The 24,102-nt window shown below is 44.7% G+C and overlaps 1 protein-coding gene across 5 annotated transcripts in view; it reads left to right on the top strand.

Moving 5' to 3' along the window:
* RIOX2 (ribosomal oxygenase 2) overlaps positions 1–24,102 on the top strand; it is an 845,240-nt gene that overhangs the window by 506,902 nt on the left and 314,236 nt on the right. For all 5 annotated transcript variants that reach the window (XM_086934530.1, XM_086934533.1, XM_086934532.1 and 2 more), the window contains one exon: positions 22,125–22,227. In XM_086934530.1, coding sequence (XP_086790656.1) covers positions 22,125–22,227 — 103 coding nt within the window. The remainder of the gene's footprint in view (positions 1–22,124; positions 22,228–24,102) is intronic.

Here is a 24,102-nt window from a genome sequence, read left to right as displayed (position 1 = left end):
CCAAAATTAAAAAAATCCAATTAACAGAACCGTAGATATTGACTTCCAAAGTTTTAGATAAAAATAGTGCCTAAAAAGATAAAGCGCCAAATGTTGATATATGGTTGCGTCAGATGGCGATGGAGCACAGGCCAGCTGCAGGGACACAGTTAAGCCTGCTGAACAAAGTACCTTAAAAAAATGGCTAGCGGGCCATTGTGTGGAGATTCGATGCGCAGCCAAATCCATGCTTTGGTTCCGAGATGTTATGAGGCTGCAATGAAATGGTCTGTGTCGTAGTCGAGAAACCCATCAGTTGGGCTTGCAATGCGAAGTCCTGCATTGAGGATGCGGCTCTATGTGGGCAATGTGTCCGTTCCGAAGAGCTGCAAGGCTACATTGAGGAGTCTGGTGTCATCGTCAAGGCGGCCGTCGATGGGAGATGTGGTGTTGTGCAGAGGATGTGCTGCGCAGTCGGGTAATGCGACTGTTCTGAAGAACAGTGATGCAATGCGGGTCCTTGCAATGGGTCCTGTCTCCACACACCAGCAGTGATGCATTGGTTCTGCTTGGGTTTCGCCACTCTGCAGGGGTGATGGATACACAGAGGCTGGCAGAGCACCTTAAGCGCACTTCCAAGGGTCCACGACTGGGGTGGCACCACTTGGCAGAATAGACTCACAGATGGCAAAGTCCAGGTGCAGATGCCAGTTTGTGGGTAGCCTGTTATGCCCCTGAGGCTTCAGATCAGGAGGTCAGCCAACAAGTCCTTGGAGTCACTCTGGGTTCTAGAGGTGCAGGTCCAGTCCTTGTCACCCATGCAAGAGGGCACAGCAGGACAGCAGTTCCTTCAAAGCAGCAGTCCAGCAGAGTGTCAATCCTTGTAGCAGCATACCAGTTCTTCCTGGCAAAGTATTCACAGGTGCAGAAGTGTACTGAAGAGTTGCCGTCGGAAGTCCTTCTTTTATACACAGTTGTGCCTTTCAAGTGAGAGAAGCTTTTAGAGGCATGCCTTTTAATTGCATACATGCCATGCCTTCCCTTCCCTGGCTCCAGACTACCTACGCAGGCTATGCAGCCCTTGTATGGAGGCAGGACACAGCCTATTATTGTGTAAGTGGGGGTTTGCCCATCCTTCCAGTGATAGCCCACCCAGTCACACCTAAGCTCTCATTGTGTGTAGCTCTCTAGGAGGAATACACAAAGCTAAACTATCACCTACACTCAGTCAAGTGACACAGATATAGGCTGCAGGCACCAAATGGTTAAGGCAAGAAAATGCCCACTTTGTGTAACTTTTCTAAAAAGTGGCATTTTCAGAATTGCAATTTAAAATCCGACCTCACCATACGCTACAATTTTAAATTTTGATGACAGAGACACCAAACATGAACTGGTCATCTCTTCCCATTTGGAAATGACACTTATAAACTGTCATAAGGCGACTTCAATGTTATCCCACAGGAGCAATTGGCCTTGTATTGGTTAGAAAAACTAATTTAAAGGTTTTCTCAACCCAGTCAATTAAACAGTATTTTTAAAAATGTAATACATTGAGCGTAATTAAGGCAAAGATGCTTGATGTATACCGATACTATATGGTTAGAAAAATAAATAAGTGAAATCTGGCATAAAAGAAGCTGCCAACCCTCCCAACACTGAGGATTTTTCAATCACGATCTCGATGCATCATCAAGTGGGTAATAACAATGCAAACATTGAGCTTTCCTCAATCTTAGATCCGGTGGACACAGTGGCGAACAGAGCATCAGCATCCTTCCTCGCTAACACAATAGTAATCAGTGCAAGCCCAGCGATCCTTCACCATCAAACCGCTGAGACAGTGGCACAGATCCACCATGCCAACAAGTGGGATGCTATGAAGAACCTAGCCAACAAATCAACGGTCAACCGCCTGCCTCCACGTACAGTGCTTAGCTCCTCACCAAGGACTGGCAAAGTAAGCCAGCTTATACATTCAAAAAGCTTCCTTTTAAACAAATCGGATGCAAAGTTACTAGAAGACATCGAGCAAACATAGAACGAGGCTCCAAACTCTGCAACCAACCACACTCCCGCTCAGAATATAACTGAAACAATACTTATGTCAATCAACTCAACCTTGTTAGCAGCCACCAACGTCTCTCAAACTTGAACTTTAGATTGACATCATGCAATCGCTAGCAAACTCATTAATCAATACAGATACATGAATTGACAGACTAGGGTCAAAACTGACTTCATTCTATCATTCTAATGGTACAAAGAGTTACATATGCATGCCTGCTGTTGACAAACTCTGCATTGTCCTGGAACTCTTGTCCCTTTTAATGGTCATTTTGCAGAAAATGAACCAGTCAACCAAAGAGCTGGGAGCCAAACAGAAACTCAAATTGCAAGCAGGGGCTTACCTTCAGTTTGTGATGTTAGGGGTGTTACACCCCCCACCCACACAATAAATGTATTCCTTTGTACATTGTTGGGTGCTTTAAGTAGGGTATGGTGAGGTGTTTGTTGGATTTCACTTTGGAACACACACATACACTGTTGCCTCTGTTTTAAAGGTCTTAAAAATAGTTATTTTACAAAATAGTGAGTTTGATGTACTCCTCAAATTCCACACTCCTCTTCCTTCTTACTGCTCCTTAAGCCCCTCTCCTACCCAGCTTCTCATATAATGTATTTTAACCAGCATGATTGCTGGAAAATATGAAGCCCCCCCCCCCCAAAATTACTGACTAAGCTACATCCCTACAAAATTAAAACAGAGTATAATGACCATATTTATCCTGGTAACTACCCTTATCGTGGGAAGCACATCACTATTCTCATAAACAGGGAAACCACATTGGATCAAGTCCCCCCCCCCCACACCAGTGTCAAAACAACTTTCAGCCAGAAACAACAACTGACAAGTTAGGGAGCCCAGAAGGCAAGCCAAAAGTCCTAGCGACATTAGCCTCTTCAGCAACCGGGAACGTTAACACGAAGAGAAAAAAAAGATATATATATATTTTTTTTTAAACAACCTGACTGACTGGCTGGCAGATGGTTCCAAAGGCAAACAAAAGGGACACTACTAATTAAATTGAACTATACAAACTGTTTTCAGTATTCGGAGAGAAGCAGCTGGTTCAAATGTGGAGTAACACAACAACAAAGATCTACACTGCAGTGGATACAGAAGGTCCACAAGCAAGTAATATTCCTTCAGTATCAGACGAGCAAGCAAATATGCAACTTCACAGTGCCACATTAATACAGATTGTTATTAATGAAAACGAAGGCCAGGTGGATCCAGTTGAGAACAGCACAGCTACGTCCTCTGCAGCCTCATTTGAGCACTCCTCGGTAGAGTTGAGGATGATCGGCCCTCAGAAAAATTATGCACTACCCTAGCTTTTAGACCCTTGGTATTTCAAAGATGAGGACTTTAGGGGGGACATGAGGAAGGGAGCAGAATTATTCTTTGCAGACAATTTGGGATCTGTAGAATCCAAAGTGACTCTGGGAGGCCTTTAAAATGGTACTTGGAGATAGAGCCCAAGCACAAGTAGGTGACATAAAGAAAGAAAAGTTACTAAATGGCACACCCTTTAGAACAACCTACTGAGTTTGGAGTCTCGGGCAACAGGGGTAGAGACCGGGTCATCAGAAGAGCAACATAGTCTACGGCTGCGTCAAAAGGAATTACGTGACCTGGTAGAGGACAGCTCCAGGGCCCAGGTATTAGCTACACAGCACAGACTGTATGAAGGCAGGGACAAGGGGAATAAATGACTGTTTTGGTGGATAAGACAAGAGTGAATGTCAGATGGGTCCCCGGACTGGTAAATAAAAAGGGATGTAAATGTGATACAAAGGCAGAGGTAGCGGAGAGATTCACCACATACTATGAGGAAATGTATACTTCCTCCTCCACTAAAACAGAGCAGGTCTGTAGTGACTTCATATGAGACATCACCTCACCATGATTATCAGTGGAGGACAGAAATATGCTAGAGGGAGAGCTAACAATCGAAGAGATAAAGGCGGCATCCTGCTTCCTGTAATTGGATAAAACAGAAGGGCCTAATGGTCTCCCTGTAGAGATGTACAAATGTATGCTGAACGAGACAGCAGAGCACCTCCTGAGCATACTGAAAGAGGTAAAAAGGAAGAGAATACTTATCCATGTGCTTGGGCGAGGTGATTAGCACTCTCATACACCCTGATGAATCTGGGTGTATGCCCCAAAGCGGAACCAGATTAAACCTGCAGAGGCTGTTTGGGGTGCTTCATCTAACGGGGGCAGTCAGCGACGATCAGGTGGCCCTCCTGTCCTTAGACGCCAGAATGGCCTTCAGTAGCATGGAATGAATTACCTCTTTGCTGTCTTAGAACAGTTTGCCTATGGACCTTGGTTCATGGGATGGGTCTGACTTCTCTACCAACAACCATTGGCTAGGATAAGAGCCAATGCTATGGTGTCCCGGGTATTCACTCTACAGAAAAGAACAAGACAGGGACGTCCACTGTCCCCAATTTTATTTGCTCTGCCCAGCTGTTCTCTCTCTAAATTGATACCATGTACTTTAGGTACATACCAGATTGGATATTGGGTCACCTTTGTGAGCCCCTGTATAGTGTACCATAGATACCCAGGGCATAGGTGCATCCAAGGCCTACGAGGGGCTGCAGCATGTATTATGCCACCCCTGGCTGGCCATCTAAACTGACAGCACAGGCTGATCACTCAGCTTGGGTAAGGTATTGTAATCACCCCTTACTTAGATATAGTATATCTATATCTACCTTATATATAGACACATAGTAACCTATAAGTCACTCCTATGGCAGGCCTTAACAATCCTGGAGGCAGAGTGCTTGGTTTTATGTGAGAGGGTGCCCTAGCCTGAGCTGAGCCCCTCTGCAGCTTTCGGAACCATCTCCTTATAGCTGTTCTATGATATAGCAATACCATATACTCTTAAAGGCATTATAATCCTCGCGGTTAATGCTAACTTTGGGTTGGCTTTATCAAAACATGTCTTGTAAGGTGTCAAACACTTTGGAATACTACCCCCCCTCCGGCAGTTCTGGCGGCGGGGGTAGCATTCCACCCTTCTAGAGGGAAAAGACATGTAGTTACTGCTTTACCCGGTTACAGTTAAACAGAGGCTCAGCATCACAAAATGGATGCTGCTGCCACAGACACGAGTCTGACCTCCTGCTGCTGGACGAAACTCCAGCAAGTGAGGCCTGGACAATAGGTTTCCTGTCGAGGGAGGTGCTAGCACCTCCCCAGACAGCCTGTAGTGTATTGGGGCAGGGTGGGTTGAATGGAAAGATGCTTTTCCAGACACTGCCTGGGGCACACAAGGTGCTCCATGCATAGCCCGGTTCAAACCAGTTCCTGGGGCACTCCATCCCCGCTCTGGCGCGACACTGGACAAAGGGAAAGGGGTGTAACCACCCCCTTCCCAGGTCCACCCATAGGAGGGACCTATCAGGTAATCCAGCCCCTAAAATCTGTATAAAGATAGGAGCTGTGTCTACTGACTTTAGATTATCCTGGAATGAAACTCTGATACAAAACTCTTGGACCTTCGACGTTCTAGATCGACTAGAAGAATGAAGACATCTCCCTTGTGGTCAAGGAGTGACCACCCTGTGCAAACAGGCACCACCAGTAACTTGCCAGTTTGCTTTGTCGATGCTCCTGCCGGAACCCGAAGACTCAGCGACTCAGGACCTGGACTTCCAGACTTCTCCGACTCCGATCCACAGCAAAGCTGAGGCCCGTGGCGGACATGAGAGATGTGGAACGGACACCCTGGACTTCCTGCATTTTGCTAACTGCTCGACTCCCTAGGTACCCTCGCAGTTGTGCACTGGGGTATGAGAAGCCCCAGACCCGAGCGCCATTTGCACCAAAGCTCAGCCCTCCACACTCCACGAGTGCCGCGTGGGGCCTGCTCCTGCATTTCAGTTCGACGCGTTTTCCCGGTTGCTAGCCCTCTGAAGACTTCTTTTTGAATTTACACCGCTGGCCTGGTTTCTCCAGGCTTGCTCCAGCTTCCCTCCAAAGGAGAAGCTCCCCAGACCTTGCTGGTCTGACTCGAAGCCAATCTTCACTTCCTGCGTGGGTTGCGGTTGTCAAGGTTTGTTGGGTCCAATCCGGATACCAACGCCGCAGTCAACTAGGTCCTTTGTGGGATAGCTCGAATCCAGCTCCTGGCCGTTGTCGACGCCTCCTGGTCCTCTTGGCTGCAGAGACAAGCTTCACCTCTTCACCTGAAATCTCCTCGACATCGCCTGGTTACTTCCTGGTCACTGGCTAGTGACCCAGACTCTGTCTCCTCTGCTTTCAGGTTCTTTAGTTCCTCGATCCGCCCTTGGATCCACCCGGACACTTTTCTCCTGGTCGCCTGCAGCACTTCTTCGCAGTTCTCCATAGGAAACATCGACAAAACCCGACACCAAAAGACACCTATGCACCCGGCTTCCCTGGATAAGGTAACTCGAGTACTCCGTTGCTCCCAGGGGTATTGACTATCCAAGTGTCCTAGTCTAACGTGGTTTTGTCGTAGTTCACCCGGAAGTGCCCTAAATTTTAACTTTGTAACTTTTACGTTCTCCATTCTAAGTCAATGGTAACTCGCGACTGTGGTTAGACCCTGCACGCTTCTCCCGTGGGTCTCCTACTTCCTAACCTTTGGTTGTCTAGTGTAGCCCCAGCGATTCCCTAGGCCTATTCACTATTTCTGAAGTGGTTCTTATACCACTTACTTAGTATATGGTTTGTGAGGCCCCTAGGGCAAAACTGTATTTGTGCAACTTAACGTATGCTATTTAAGTAACTTGTGATGTACTTCGATCTCTGACCTCATAAAGAGTTCAGAGGGGTTATGTTAGAAATAAATACTTATATATTTGATGTATACCTTGTGTGGTGTCCTTTCATTTGGTATTCAAGGGATTATAATTGGTAAAACAAACAGCTTCACATGCTCTTTGGAGTTTAGCCTAAGACAGCTGGTCCATGCTACCACTAGTATAGCTTGTCTATAAGGTTGACTTTACAACCACCATCAATAAGGGTCGTTTAGAGTGGTGCAAGGTGCCCACTAGAATAGTGGACATCATATGCCAGGCTAACTTCTCAAACAATCAAATGTGGTGGCTTGCCTAATTGGATACACCGAAGTCATACAAGAAGAGTCAAGTCCGCTTGAAAGTACTGAGTCAGTTGAAAGAGAACAGAAAGAAATAATGAAACCTGAACAGACTAAGAATCAAGTAAAGTGGGCACAAGCTACTGGGTCTCGTAATACTGCTATTGTTGAAACTGAAAGAGAGTAGGTACTGAAAGAAAGAAGTGAATCAGCTAAAAGAAGTTTTGAATCAAGTGAAATAGACAGCATTTCAAGAAAAAGAACAAGGAAGGGTGATAAATGGCCTAAAGGAGTCAAGAGTAAAATACACTTTGAATGAAAAAGTTCCAAATACTATTATTGAAATTTCTGGCCAATCCAAACACAGTGATACCGAAGGTTAAGAAAATATAGTGAGAAGAATAAAAAGAGTAAACGTTGCAAACAAGAAGTACACAGCACCTTAATGCACATATTTAGCTGCTGCTGCAACAAACATCTCAGAAGAAGAAATCAGAAGCCATTCATCGTATGAGCCACATTAATGAACTGTGATAAAGAAAAGGGGTGCAGAAAAAGAGAGAGGAAATTTGAAGATAAATCAAATAGGATAATATCTCTCGAGACCCAAGGTTAAAAAAGTGTGGTATAATCAAATGTTATCAAAAGTTTTTTCAAATGTTTTATTATTTTTAATATAGATTTACTTACATAATGGCTAGAAATGAGACTAGTAATCAAAATCAGCGTTTAATTAAGTGAAGATGTTTTATTGCTTGTTTTAATTGTGTTTTTAATGCTGTTTGTTTGGATGATATTCATTTTAATAATACCTAACTTTATGTAGCCTACTAAAGTTAATATTACTAATAATGATGTTTCCACAAAAGTTAAAATAGAGAAAGATCTTAAAGAAGATCCGGAGACTAACATTAAAGAACAAACAGAAAGTGACCTATCCCAAGATAACTCTATTAATGATTTTTCGTTAAATGTTTTTACAATATTGTTGAATGAGTACGTTCATTCTATGGATGCAAGCAATTGTTGTGTGCATGCAATTACTATCCTCTGTCTCAGGAGTGACTTATTACCACCTTCCATTGACATATGGTATTTCATGTAGTGTACTAACAAGTTTATTCTATGGGAAGGATCAGTTTCAGTATTTTTACTCCAATTATGATTTAGAAATTTCAGAAGTTCCTATTAAAAAGAATATGAATATATTGAGTAGCGCAAGAAATGCTGAATATATGGGAGAATTTTTCCATATGACTAAAATATTAGACACTGTATATGCACATCAAAGTATTCTGACCTGTAGATTACATAGTCTAGAAATAAAATTCATAAATACTGTAGAAGCTAGGTGACAAGATTTTAAGAAAAAGGCTGAAGAACAAAAGACTAATATAACTCCTTGGGCTCACAAGGAGGGGGATTACAAGAAAGGTGAGATATGTGCTGCCATGACGCTAGACTGGCACCACAAGGGAAGGCTTTGCTTACTGAGACAAAAGACTGAATATGACAATTATTTCATTGGTTCTAGTGAATGCAAACATACTTTCCTAATCACAGGGGGTATGGGGACCGATAGGTGGTAATGACCCTGTTTATCCAGGAGTTTATTGTGCCTGTGGTAGAAATGTTTGTTACAGATTGCCACAACATTGGTATGGGTGTTGTTATTTTGGAATAGTTTTCCCAAACATCTATCATGTGAATGAAAATCCTATACCCAATCCAAACTAACACGGAGTAAAAGGGGAAAACTGCTGCAGAAATAGTGAGAGATATTTTTGATGTATTGAAACCTTCAGTTGGAGTAATTTTGAACTCACATAAAATCAGAATATTGTCTACAGTAGTTGATCGGTTATCAACGGATAATGCTGTGGGTTTTTAATGATTAATACGGAAATGGTGGCTATGAAATCCATAGTTTTGCAAAATCAACTTGCTCTTGATGTACTATTGGCAAAAGAGGGCGGAGTCTGTAGTATGTTGAAAATTGAGCAATGTTGCATATATATTCCTGACAAAAGTAAGGATTTGGAGGGATATATCAGCAGCATTACACATTTACATAATGATTTAACTGAACTGAAGGTTGAAGGTGCATTGGAAAAACTTGGTAAGCGTTTTTCCTCAGTAAGTAATTCAGCTTGTTAGGGAGAATACGAACACATATAATTGCTATAATTATTGACATACTAATGGTCTTTTTAATTTACAAACTTAAAAATAGGAAAGCAGGCTAAACATAGAGCAAGAAAAAGGAAAAGAGAAGAAATAGAGATGGTAGAAAGGAAAGGAGCTTATTACGAAGTAATGAGAGATGTAAAGGGTGTTAGGTTAAAACAGATGAAAACTACTGTACGTACAGGAATCAGATCATAATCTGATTATATAGATTACATGATGGCTTGAATCGCCATCAAATGGGGGATTGATAAAGCATGTTTTGCAAAATAAAAATCCTGCCTGATTATATCTACTCATGTATGTCTTACCCATAAAACAATGACTAATATTGTAGAAAAATATCAACATGCTTGACAAATTTTAGTGAAGAAGTGTAAAACAAAACATGCTTTAGAAGTATTAGTGAAAAAGTGCAAAATGAAGCACAACACAAGTAGAAAATGAAAGTAGCATTAAACGTGTGGAAAGCATGAATAAATAAACTTTCTGTATGTGAACTAAGACATTTACAAGAGAGAGAGAGAAATGGAAATGATAAATACATAATGTTTATTAAAATGTTACGTATAAAAACTTATTTTTATTCACTTATAATATAAAAAAGACATTAATAATGAGATTAATTAGAATCATATTTGTGGATAAAATAGAAAAATTATGATTCTTTTGTCATAATGATCTTTTATGACATTATCATTGTAACTAAAATAAGTTTTATTTTTTTAGAGAGAGATGAATTACTAAATCCTATGAAGGCCTCAAAACCTTCCTAAATGATATTTTCTTTTCTTAAAAGGTTGGCCTCGGAAGAAAATGTATTTTGGTCCGTCACTAGTTCTAAATTTCTGTGTTAGTTTCTTTAGCTGTGCACAAATTAATCTTAAGGAATTTCCTCTTGATTATTTTCTAAGAATGAACTCGTCGGACAAAAGTTACAAATCAGTGAAAACAGCGCGAAGATGTGAATAAATGTTACAAGATGTTTTCCTACTTCCGCGGAAGGATGACTTCCTTAGAACTAACAATGACTTTCTTCAATGAACTTTGTCGAACTAGTATGGTCAGATAATCACCTTATTTTGAAAACCAATGAAAACGAGAAGAACCCCATTGTTAGATGGTACACCAATGAGAGGGGCTAGTCAGATTCTATTAGCGATTAACTAATTCGATATGTTTTCCTGTTTACCCTGCTCTTCCCTCTTGCATATAGTTATTTTGCCAGTGATAGTTTAAATGTCTCTTACTTAATTTGTATTATTCAAGTTATGACATGATTTAATAGCTTTTTTTTATCTCTGTTTATCTTCATGAACTTGTATTGCGTTTGAATTTGCCAATAAAAAAAAAAAAGAAAACGAGAAGAACCTATGAATGATACTTTCAGGAGATTGGACATTAATATTTAGGGTATAAATATTTGTGTATAAAGAGAATTAATAGATTAGCTGTTTCTATGAGAGGAGAGCTGCGCTGCTGTTTCTCTCTATGCTACTCTGTCTGGCTGCTGTCTTTGCTAAACCTGAATGAGACTGTCCTGGAAACGTTTCCCTACATCGGCTGGTGATGTTGCTCTTAACTATACTTTTTTGGCCAAGAGGTTAGCTTCCTTTCTCATTGCACGCTGTGCAATAATTCTCTAGGTTCGAATGAAATCAAATTGCATATTGATATTTGCAATGAAATGTTTTCTCTGTTATCTCTCTCTCTATCTGTCTCTCTTTCTCGTACTCTCTCCACTCAAATGCTGTTATTGATATTGTGCTGAATTTAACCCCTTAGCTGTTAGGCCTTTTCTCACCTCAGTGCCAAGCCTTTTTTTGGCTATTTGGGGTTGTCCGCGCTTAGGCCCCTTTAACTTTTTGACCAAATAGGGTATCCACACCAAATTTGCGTCCTTTTCTTCCAACATCATAGGGATTCTAAAGGTACCCAGGGTTTGTGGATTCCTTTGGAGGGGACCCAGAAATCAGCCAAAATATAGCAAAAATTCGTTTTGGGGGAAAAATGGGGAAAAAGGGCTACAGATGAAAGCGTTTGGGTTTTTTCCTGAAAATGGTATTAACAAAGAGGTTGTGGTGCTGAAATCGCAATTTTCCCAGATTTCAGGGTCAAGCAGACTTTTGTCAGAAAACCCACATTTTTACACAGTTTTGGCATTTTTCTGGGATATAGCCTATTTTTGCTATTTTTTGTGCTTTCAATCTCCTTCCAGTTAATGGTAGAAATTGGTATGAAAGCAATAATGGATCCTGGAAGCTTTACATTTTAGAAAGGTAAAGAAAATTCTGAATTCAGCAAGTGGTCATTTGTGTAGATCCTTCTATGTTTCTTTATAGAAACTAACAGTTGAATATAGGACACATTTAAAATTAGTTGAAAAAAACAGCCATTTGTGTCAACATTTTCACTTGTAACTTCTTCTAAATATGACAGGTGTTTGAAAGCAATATACTGTTACATCCGCTGGACCTTTCTAGTTGTGGAGATATATAGGACTTGTAGGTTCACCAAGAACCCGACGAACCCAGAGCCAATAACATAGCAATGTCTTTCAATGGTTTTTTATTATGTACCGGGTATATAGCAATTCATTTGGGAAAATATCTGCTTTGAAAAATTGGTATGAAAGACACCTATGTATTTTGAAATTGGAACAAAATATAGAGTTTAGAAACAGTAGAAATTTACACATTTTCAAAGTTGTGAGTACCCATACTAGCATGAGAATTATAGGTCATTTTTCAAAATTACTTCTTTTTTACACATTGTCTTGCATTTGGCAGGCAGAAATGCATCAAAGGTCAATAGGTAATAACAGTTGCTCTGCAATTCTGTGTTACCCTAAGTCTTCCTAAATAAATGGTACCTCACTTCTGTGGGTAGGCGTAGTGCCCGCGACAGGAAACGGCACAAACCGCAACGTGGACACACCACATTTTCACAGTGAAAACTGACCCTATTTTTGCAAGGTGCATAGGTGTAGATTTTGAACCCTAGCTCTGCCAGCACTTTTGGAAACCTAGCAAAGCTATACATGTTTGAAGACTAGACACCCAGGGGAATCCAGGATGGGGTGAGTTGTCTGGCTCCCACCAGGATCTGTTACCCAGATTCCTTTGCAAACCTCAAAATGTGTTAAAAAACACATTTTCCTCACATTTCTGTGGTGGAAAGTTCTGGAATCTGCATGGATCCTCGAAATTCCACCCATCCCGCATTCCCCAATGTCTTCCAAAAAGAATGGTACCTCACTTGGGTGGGTTGGCCTAGTGCCCATGACAGGAAACGGCCCAAAACGCAACGTGGACACACCACATTTCCATAGTAAAAACGGACCCTTTTTTAGGGCGAGGTACTATCCGGTTCGTCAGAACCGGAAGTAGCGAGTCTTATGTTTCTTAGTAGGGCTTCTTCATCCCGCCCTCTCTATCATTGGCTGGCTTCCTAAATGGAGGCCAGCCATTGCAGGAGAGAGCCGTCACTCCAAATAGGCTCCGTCCTTTTCGGATTTGGAGGTGTGTTCGGTGTGCTTCTTTCCACTTTTTAGCCACGCCCACCGAACACGCCCCCAAATCCGAAAACACGGAGCTTGCCGGCGGCGCCATTTTGTCCCTCTGCCCTCCTCCGTCGCGCTCTCCGCCTCCCTCTCCCTCCCCCCACCCTCCCCCCCTCCCTCCTCCCTCCCCCTGCTGCAGCTCTCCTCCGTCGTGTCCATTAACTTGCTAACTTAGCTGGTTTAATAAACTGTACACGCGATCAACCTCGAAGCGGCCGCGCTGTGATTGGGTCGCCCTGGGGGGGCTCGACTGGAGGAGCCGCGCTATTATTGGTCCGCCACGAGCCCGGGAACCTCAGGGACATCCCATGACGTCACAGGCAGCGCCGCGCTGTGATTGGAGGAGGCTTTGCACACTGGTGGTCAGCGTTGGTGTTGCAAGCCGTGCCTGTGCGTAAGAGGTAGGCGTCTCGGACTGTTGCTCGCGGCCTGATCTCTCGTTATGTGATAATTAAAAAGTAACACATTGGCTGCATGGTGAACGAGCTCCTTATGCATCGGAGGTGCAGGAGGCAGAGGCGGCTGTAAGATTTCAAAGGGAAGCATTCATGTCCCCGCGCGCTCCCCTCCTGGTCGCCAAGATGTTATTTCTAACTCACAGGTTAGCCTTTGTCTATCAGTGGGGGTAGCTAGGGTCGAGGGGCTCGCACCTCGTGTTCGAGCCGAGGCAGCATAGTGACATCGGCGACGATCATTCAACGCTTCATCAGGAGTAGTAAGCGCTATATAAATTCAATTACAATTAAAAGAATCGACCGAGATGCAGCGTTTTGAAGACCCACCTCTTCAACAAAGCAGTACGTAAGCATACAGCCGATCCCCATACCGGGAGCTGTTTTCTACGGTCAACATGCAAGAGTGAGGAAAAAGGTTAGCACCGGAAGGTTACTCCACGGACAGTCGAGATACGGTTTTTGGTGCAAAATCAGACTGACTTCACCAGTTTTTAAGATACTACGTGAATACACGATGTTCTGTAACCACAGAGGGAGTTTGCCCTGTATGGGTTTCATCAGTATGATGCGATAGAGCAGTGAAGCTGGATGGCTTATATGTAATGCCAGAAAAACTCCCCCGTGCAATGTGCAAGCTACCAACTGATCAGCAGCACAAACATACTGTCGATTACGTCTACGAAGTGTATTTTAAATAAAGTCGTTGAACATTAAGGCAGACTCCTCTGGTGGCTTTTTTTGAAAATGTGACACCAAGAATGTTAAAAGTATTGATTATTTTATTGTAATGATATTTATTAATCTCACATATATTTAAAAAATAAAATGTGCACACTGCCGATGGCAATCTGAGGTCCACAAAGCATTCCAGTATCCGTTCACGTAAAAACATTCAGCCCAGATTAGAAACATGCAGCATTTGTAGATATGAAAATCTGCAGGGCTCGAGTCGAAAACACTGTTTTGGTGAAGCGGGTATTGGCTATTTTGTGGTCATACGGGTTTTTGGTATACAAGGTCTGTCAGGGCGCAGGATCTTTAAACCTCATATTAAAAGCAGAACAGATGAGCGGGGCGGAGACGCACGCAGACTAAGTGATGCAAAGCGTGTTAATGTTCTCCCTGGCCTGTGATGTCTTCATCAGGCAGTCAAAGGAAGCGTCGGTGGCAGCAGCAGGCCCCCGGGAACCCTGTCAGATTCCGTTTCCATGGTTTCTCCTTGGGCAGCCCCACAGGCAGCCAGTGCAGAGGCGGACCTCTGCAACCTCTTCGGCAAGGCGCCTCTGAAGGGAGGCCCCAGAGCGGGCGTCAAGCGAGCAAGCGGCTGCATTCACATAACAGGGGTTCGTTTTTCACAGGTGAAAGGTGCAACTTCCGCTTTTATTTGCTGTCCGCAGGGGGCTGAACATCAGACGGAGCAGCCATCCGAGAAGGGCAGCCGCAGGGACACGCTCCCCTCCTCTGGAAGGTGGCTAATTGTTTTATCCCTCCTCTGATATAACGTGCTTAAGTTTTTTGTCAGCCCCCCCCCTTATGCATTTTCATAAAACAAAAGTAAGTATTAGGCGAGTGTGATGGGCTGCTGGGAGGCCGCAGTCAAAATTTTGTAATTTTGTAACAGAACCCTTCCTTTATTGCCTACAATCTTCCTCTCTTCTTTCACCTTCAGGATCACTACAGCTGTAGAGAGTTGGAGGAACCTTTCTGGGGGTGTAGTGCAGGTTTTTATCTGTAGACTTTTGCTTTATAAAATGTCAGTATGCTGTTCCAGCTGGTAGGAAGAGAGATGCTTTTTCGATGGAACAATGGACAGTATTTTAGGGGGCGTTGTTTACTTGTACATGGCAAAGACAGGCATAATTAGTATTCTTACAATGAAAAAAAAAAGGTTGTTTAGATTTTGTTTCTTTATTACAACCAAAATACCCATGCAAAGAAGCGTCAGTCACAATTACAGAGTAAAAGGCCACAAAGGCCTTGATTAAGAGTCCCCTGGTTGGCGAGTGCAAAACTTCACACCAGTTAAAATCTAGTAGTCCAAGGTTCAAATTTTAACCTGTGCAAAAAATGTGTATATGACAAGTGTTGTCCTTCAAAATGGGGCATAACATTCAGATGTTACAGCGAGCGAGAATATGTGTGTGTGTGTGTGTGTGTGTGTGTGTGCAGTGAGTGTGACTGCAGAGTGACAGTGACTGCAGAGTGACAGTGACTGCAGAGTGACTGACTGCAGTGTGTGAGTGTGCAGGGTGAACAGTGTGAGTGTGCAAGGTGAGCAGTGTGTGAATGTGTAGGGGCAGTGTGTGAGTGTGTAGGAAACGAACACTCAAACTAAGTCCACCACACACATAAGACCACACACACACACATACACCACACACACATACACCACACACACACACATACACCACACACACACCACACACACACTGTAGAGTGCTGTGTGCTGTAGAGTGCTGTGTGCTGTAGAGTGCAGAGTGTTGTTGTGTGCTGTAGAGTGCTGCAGAGTGCTGTGTACTGTGGAGTGCAGAGTGTTGTTGTGTGCTGTAGAGTGCAGAGTGCTGTGTGATTTTGAGTGCAGAGTGCTGTGTGCTGTAGAGTGCAGAGTGCTGTGTAATTTTGAGTGCAGAGTGCTGTGTGCTGTAGAGTGCTGTGTGCTGTGTGCTGTAGAGTGCTGTGTGCTGTAGAGTGCTGTGTGCTGTAGAGTGCTGTGTGCTGTAGAGTGCTGTAGAGTGCTGTGTGCTGTCGTGTGCTGTAGAGTTCTTTGTGCTGTCGAGTGTTGTGTGCTGTAGAGTGTTGTGTGCTGTAGAGTGTTGTGTGCTGTAGAGTGTTGCGTGCTGTAGAGTGTTGCGTGCTGTAGAGTGTTGCGTGCTGTAGAGTGTTGCGTGCTGTAGAGTGTTGCGTGCTGTAGAGTGTTGTGTGCTGTAGAGTGTTGTGTGCTGTAGAGTGTTGTGTGCTGTAGAGTGCTGTGTGCTGTAGAGTTCTTTGTGCTGTCGAGTAATGTGTGCTGTAGAGTGCTGTTGCTGTAGAGTGCTATGTGCTGTCGAGCGCAGAGTGCTGTGTGCTGTCGAGCGCAGAGTGTTGTGTGCTGTCGAGCGCAGAGTGTTGGTTGCTGTAGAGTGCTGCGTGCTGTAGAGTGCTGCGTGCTGTAGAGTGCAGAGTGCTGTAGAGTGCAGAGTGCTGTTGAGTGTGTCTGTGTGAGGGTGGCTCTGTGTAGGGTGTAGCTATTGGCATTGTAAATGACAATGCCATTTGTTTAACTATTAAGCTATTGGCAATGTAAATGACAATGCCATTGATGATTTAAAAAAAAAAAAGAAATGTCATGAGCAATGCCAATAGCTCTACCTTTAATGATGCCGAGACCATTGCATTGTAAATGCTTGTTTGCCTAGCTGTAGATTTTGAACCCTAGCTCTGCCGGCACCTAGGGAAACCTAGCAAACCTATACATTTTGAAAGCTAGACACCCAGGGGAATCCAGGATGGTGTGATTTGTCTAGCTCTAAACAGGTTCTGTTACCCAGATTACCCTGCAAACCTCAAAATGTGTTAAAAAAACAAATTTTCCTCACATTTCTTTGGTGGAAAGTTCTGAAATCTGTGTGGATCCACAAAATTCCACCCACCTCGCATTCCCCGAAGTCTTTTGACAAAAATGGTACCTCATTTGTGTGGGTGGGTGAAGTACCTGCGACAGGCAAGGGCCCAAAACCTATTGAGGTGACATAAAAATTATCTATCACCAAACAACCTGGTGTCCCATGAGTTTTTGGCTTGCAAGGGTTCCCCAACCTTTTCCTACCCAGAATCCCCTGCAAACCTCAGATTTAGCTGGAAAAAAAACTTTTTTCTGAAATTTCTGTGTGGGAAAGTTCTGGAATCTACGTGGATCCACAAATTTCGAAACACCCAGCGGTCCACCATGTCTCCCAATAAAAATGATACCTCACTCGCGTGGGTGGGAGAAGTACCCACAACAGGCAAGGGCCCAAAACACATTGAGGAGACATCAAAATGACCTATCACAAAACAACCTGGTTTTGCAAGGGGGTTTACCTGGGTTTTTGGCCCCGAGCTCGGCAGCCATCTTGGGAAACCTACCAAACCCACACATTTCTGAAAACTAGACACCCGGGCGAGTCCAGCGAAGTATAACTTGCGTGGATCCCCCAACGTTTCCCTACCCAGAATGCCCTGCAAACCTCAAATTTAGTTAAAAAAACATTTTCCACATAGTTTTGGATGGAATCACCTTGCTGGCACAAATGTCCTACCCCACAGCGTTCCTCTCAGTCTCCCGAGTAAAATGATACCAAGCTTGTGTTGGTGGGGCAAGGACCTGTGACTGGGAAGTGCCCAAAACATAGGGATTTAGTGTATAGCACCGACAATTCTAAGCGCCATTTTTTTTTTAAAAACAAGTTTTTTGCCAATTCTGCATTGGACACCCACGCAAGTGAGGTATCATTTTACTCAGGACACTAAAGAAAATGCTGTGGGGTAGGGCATTTGAGCCGTCACGGTAATTCCACGGTAATTCCACCCAAAGATATGTGGAAAATGCGTTTTTTTTCAGCTACATTTGAGGTTTGCAGGGGATTATAGATATGGAAACGTTGGGGGTCCACGCAAGCCATACCTCATTGGACTCCCCAGGGTGTCTAGTTTTCAGAAATGTGTAGGTTTGGTAGTTTTCCCTAGAATGCTGCGAGCCCGGGCCAAAAAACCAAGTGGTTTTGTTATAGGCAATTTTGAAGTCTCCACAGTACGATTTGGGCAATTTCCTGTTGCAGCCACTTTACCTACCCACACATGTGTGGTACCATTTTTATTGGGAGACCTGGGGGAACGCTGGGTGGTAGGAAATTTGTGTCAGCCCGGTCCTCCTACAACTTTCTCACACAAAAATGTGAGCAAAAAAGGTGATTTTTTTGCAGCTGAATTTGAGGTTTGCAGCGCATTCTGGGTATGAATCACTGCAGATCAGGGGATATTGCTCCCATCTTCCTCCTGGAAGGGCAGCAAGTCTTTAGTTTTCTTTGGGGGTAGGGTGAGGGCATTTGCATGCCCATTCTGGGCAGCCCCCACCCCGGGCCTATAAAAAAATAATCCCTGGTATCTGCCCCCCAGTGGGTCAGAAAGACTTATATTTGGGGGGCGGGGGGGGGGCATTGGCGTGCCTATCTTGGGCAGCCCCCACCCCAAAATTAATCATAAAAAAAAACTGGTTTCTAGTGGGCTTTCTGTCCCCCAGGCTAATGCCCCCATCTGCGGGGGGGTTGGGTACCATTAGAAAGGGGAGATTCTCCCCATCCCAATGATACCTCTCCGTCTTTCTAAGTGCTCGGGGGGCTGAGATAGGTGGAAGCATTAGTCCACTGAGCCACCAGACCCGTATGTATGTTTGTTAGGTTTTCCTATATTCGACTTACAGCTAATAAGTTGGGCAGGCCTTCAATTTATTCAGATCCTTGGGATTTAAACACAACTGATTCTGGGTGGATAAAAGCAAACGATATAGCCCTAAGGAGGGACGCTGTGGAACTAGCTAAAGGTTCCATTCTTGAATCAATCAATCAATCAATCACGTCATTTGTATAGCGCACTACTCACCCGGGAGGATCTCAAGGCGCTGGGGGAGGGGAAAGTTACTGCTCGAACAGCCAGGTCTTGAGCTGCTTCCTGAAGGAGAGATGGTCCTGGGTTCGCCGAAGGTGGGTGGGGAGGGAATTCCACGTCTTGGCCGCCAGGTAGGAGAAGGATCTTCCTCCGGCGGTGGCTCTGCGAATGCGTGGTACGGTGGCGAGTGCGTGGCCGGTCGATCGTAGCTGGCGGGTGGGCGTGTAGAAGGTCATGCGGTCATTGAGGTACTTGGGGCCCAGGTCGTAGAGAGCCTTGTGTGCGTGGGTGAGGAGTCTGAACGTGATTCTCTTGCTGACAGGGAGCCAGTGCAGGTCTCTCAGGTGTCCGGTGATGTGGCTGCTACGGGGGATGTCGAGGATGAGTCGGGCGGAGGCGTTCTGGATGCGTTGGAGTCTTTTTTGAAGTTTCGCTGTGGTTCCGGCGTAGAGGGTGTTCCCGTAGTCCAGTCGGCTGGTGACGAGTGCCTGGGTCTTCCTGGTTTCCGTGGGGATCCATCTGAAGATCTTGCGGAGCATGCGCAGGGTGTTGTAGCACGAGGATGAGACGGCGTTGACTTGTCTGGTCATTGACAGGGAGGAGTACAGGATGAAGCCCAGGTTGCGTGCGTGGTCCGTCGGTTTGGGAGCGGTGCCCAGTGCCGGGGGCCACCAGGAGTCCTCCCAGGCGGAGGGTGATGATCCCAGGATGAGGACTTCCGTCTTGTCCGAGTTCAGTTTAAGGCGGCTGTTCCTCATCCAGTTGGTGACGTTTTTCATCCCTTCGTGTAGCTTGGCTCTGGCGGTGGTGGGGTCGCTGGTGAGGGAGAGGATGAGCTGAGTGTGGCCGGCGTAGGAGATGATGTTGAGGTTGTGCTGGTGTGCGATGGCTGCGAGGGGGCTCATGTAGACGTTGAAGAGGGTTGGACTGACTGAAGATCCTTGTGGTACGCCGCAGATGACTTCGGTGGCCTCGGATCTGAATGGAGGGAGGCGGGCTCTCTGGGCTCTTCCGGTGAGGAACGAGATGATCCATTCCAGCGCTTTTTCTCGAATTCCGATGTTGCTGAGGCGCTTCACTACAGTTCGGTGGCAGACGGTGTCGAATGCCGCAGAGAGGTCCAGGAGGATGAGGGCCGCTGTTTCCCCGTTGTCGATCAGGGTTCTGATGTCGTCGGTGGCTGCGATCAGGGCGGTCTCGGTGCTATGGTTGGCCCGAAACCCCATGCGAGGGGTCGGGGGATCCGTTCGTCTCGAGGAAGGCGGCCAGCTGTTTGTTGACGGTCTTCTCGATGACTTTGGCCGGAAAAGGAAGGAGCGAGATGGGACGGTAGTTCTTGAGGTCGGTGGGGTCCGCCGTCGGTTTCTTCAGGAGGGCGGTCAGCTCGGCGTGCTTCCATCTCTCCGGGAAGGTGGCTGTGTGGAAGGAGGAGTTGATGGTGTCTCGGAGATGGGGTGCGATGGTGGCATCGGCTTTGTTGAAGACGTGGTGTGGGCACGGGTCGGTTGGTGATCCGGAGTGGATGGAGTTCATCGTGCGGGTGGTGTCTTCAGTGCTGATCGGGGTCCAGTTGCAGAGGGTGGTGGTGGCGGGCATTGGTTCGGTGGTAGGGTGCGTGGTCTGTGTGTCGAAGCTGTTGTGTATGTCGGCGATCTTGCGGTGGAAGAACGAGGCGAGTGAGTTGCAAAGGTCTTGCGAGGGAGTGATGTTGTTGTTTCCGGCGCTGGGGTTGGAGAACTCTTTGACGATGCTGAAGAGTTCCTTGCTGTCGTGGGTGTTGTTGGTCAGTCGTTCTTTGAGTGCCGTCTTCTTGGTGGCGCGGATCAGCTGATGGTGTTTGCGGATGGCGTGCTTGAGGGCGGTCCTGTTGTCTGTGGTGTGGTCGAGCCGCCAGGCTTTCTCGAGGGTGCGGCAGTTCTTCTTGGATTCCTTGAGTTCATCGGTGATCCAGGGTGTTTTCTTGCTGCTGTGTCTGCTGGGAGGGTTCTTTAGTGGTGCGAAGTCATCGGCGCAGACGGTCAGCCACTTGGTGAGGTTGCTGGCTGCTTCGTTGGGGTCCGTTGTGCTGGTGGGAGTGTTCTGGCTGAGGGAGGCGGTGAGCTGCTCGGCGGTGATCTTGCTCCAGCATCGGCGGGGGACCTGTTGCGGGTGGTGGTGGCTCGTAGTTTTTTTGAAGCTGAAGTGGACGCAGCTGTGGTCGGTCCAGTGCAGTCCGGTGGCGTGGCTGAAGGAGATGTGCTTGCTGGATGAGAAGACTGGGTCAAGTGTGTGGCCGGGGTAGTGGGTGGGGGTGTTCACCAGTTGCTTGAGTCCGAGGTTGGCGAGGTTGTTCAGCAGGGCGGTGGTGTTTCTGTCGTTGTTGTTCTCCAGGTGAAAGTTGAGGTCTCCTAGGAGGATGTAGTTGGCGGAGGGAAGGGCGTTGCGGCTTGAACACCTTATGATTTGCACATCTAAGGGTGTGGGACCATATCTGGACATTGTGCTTAACACCTGGGATCGTATCCTAACCAAGTTCAGATTTGGCTTCATTCAAAGTTATTCATGCATACCCTTAGGCAGTTTGACAGGTCATCTATTATGATCTGCCGATCCAATGAGCAATCTACCTAACCCGTACTACAATTTAACTTTTTCTGAAAACCTTATGTTGCACACACAAAAAGATTTTTAATCCCAATAGCAGTTCTGGCCAATCAGAACTTCAATACCCACTCACAACAACAGGTTCTCCGATTGGTTTTTTATGTAGCGCTAACAGGGACCTGGCAATGGGAAAAAGGATAAAAACCCCTCATGAGGACCTTAAATGAGGACATATCTGATTTAATAACAACTGTCATAATATGTACAAATCTGTCAAAACCTCATAATAATGACAAACTTTGAAATACTTATCAAGTCACTTTTATCTAAAGTTTTAAGAATATGAATGTCAGTACATGAATACACTAGCAAGTATCATAAGTTTCTTCATAAACAAATGTTACAGGTAAATCACTACTATAAGAAACAATTTATAATAACCCCTTAGTCTGAAACTGAGAAACTAGAGTCTTGTGCAAATCTCTCTAATTGTTATTTTTCTTCACCTAGACATTAGCTGCTTAAACATATTTTAGAAATTATGTTGAATTCCAACCGATTTATTTTTATTATGTGCAGTTCTTGGGGTGATTTGCTGTTAGACTCCATGCCTGGGCTTGTGTTTGATGCATCAATTGCAGATGTGGAATTCCGTAGAGGTGTGCCAAAGCAACAGTTTATGGTAAGAGCTAGAGCTGTTTTTAACCTTGTAAACGTTGTATGTTAACCTAATTCTAAATTGAAGTAAATTATATTGTAATTCTTCTTAAAATGATGCTCAAAGAGAACACAAACATAAAAACAATGACATAGTTAGATGCCCATGCGTTTTACATAAATGTGTGCTTTAAGAAGTCAGCGCATGAAAGTTAACCTTATCATAATGTGTGTTACAATAAATCATAACGTTCATATTTAGATGGGAACCCCGCAATGTTTAGAGATTTGTATTTTTATGTTTTTGTATTGACCCTGTGCTTTGCAGCACTTTTTACTATTTTCTTGTTTGTAATAGGGCATCTTTCCTTTTCTGACAAAGGACTCTTGTGACTTGCGCCTCACTTTGCTTATTTCTCCCATTCCATTGTGCCAAGGAAGGAAAGCTTTTCTGCCTTCTTTCGTACGGAGCTGTTATCTGGGAATGTTCACTTTTCTTAGATACGGATCACCCTAGAGTATGTTGTCCATACTAGATTGACTCACTTAATAAATCGTCGAGAAGTTATTAATTTTAACTCCAAGTGTAATTTCAGGTAATATTGACATAATTAATCAAGTTAAATTATATTTTCATATTTTCCTAAAGTATTTAAATACTTGTATTTGAAGGGAGCACAGTTGGGCTACTACCATTCAAATACAGCACAAAGAATTATGGAACATTTTAAAAAGTTACATCCAGAAATTGCTCCACCCCCTTTTCCTTTCCCGTCTAAACTCCAAAGGGGAAAAAATCCCTTCATCCTTCACTAACTCAGCTTGAGCAAAGACATTGAATTGTTCTTGGCACGCTCGCTTCAGTTCCTCTTGTATCAGATTTTTGGGATTTTAGACCAGTTGATCTGTTCTGGTCCATTCTGACTGTAAACATACTGGACATTTGGATTCGCGTATCTTTGCTCCTTGCTCATTCTGTACCACTTTTCTTCATGGATGCCACTTTTTCTGTGCCAAAACAAAGTGGAATCCACTTGGACAGTTTGAGATGGTCCCTCCTGTGGTGGGGAATACTCAGTGTTGTTTAAATACCCCTCACACACCAACAGGCCCCTTGGTGCCATGCTTCATCATAGGGGTCTTCGCACCCCTATACGGGATGCGGCGTGCTGCGACCAACGACTACGTGGGAGCACTTTCTATTGGACTATGTGTGAATGCGTGTGGGGTAATAGGACGCATGTGAGTGGTGAGTTTAAGGTGAGTGAAAGTTAAAAAATACCTGGCTCGTGGGGTAGAAAAATAAATTTTTATTAAGCCCCCGGCTGGTATTGTTAAAAGGGGTCCAGTGAGAGGTTGTGAGTGTATAGTTAAGTACACCAACCAGTCAGTGACAGACTTCTTGACATGGCTCAAAAATCAAAACCCGTATCTCAAGTTCACCCACACCATGTCTAACAGCTCCATAGTTTTCCTGGACCTCAATATATATCACGAGAAAGGTTCCCTGAAAACAAACGCATTTCAAGCCTACAGCCAGAAACTGTCTGCTACGGTTTGATAGCTTTCATCCTCGCCACCTGAGAGAGAACCTACCCTATGGGCAGTTCTTACGTCTACGACGCAACTGCAGTGACATTGATAAGTACAAAGCTCAGGCCTTGGATCTGAAAGATAAACTCAAACAGAGACATTACCCTGACAGAGTGATTAACTCGGCAATGAAAAGGGCACGGAACAATAACCGCGATGCCCTCCTGGAGGACAAGGTACCCTCAGAGAGTAGCCAAGAGAGACCAGTGTGTGTCACTACGTATAGTTCACTTTCGAACCAGGTGTCGAAAATGATCAACAAGCACTGGAGGATCCTAACCAGTGGCACACTGGATCTAGAGAAACC

Source organism: Lissotriton vulgaris, chromosome 8 (genome assembly GCF_964263255.1).
Source record: "Lissotriton vulgaris chromosome 8, aLisVul1.2, whole genome shotgun sequence".
NCBI classification, from domain to species: domain Eukaryota; kingdom Metazoa; phylum Chordata; class Amphibia; order Caudata; family Salamandridae; genus Lissotriton; species Lissotriton vulgaris.
The sequence above is the reverse complement of the archived record's forward strand: the minus strand, read 5'-3'. Positions and strand labels throughout refer to the sequence as shown.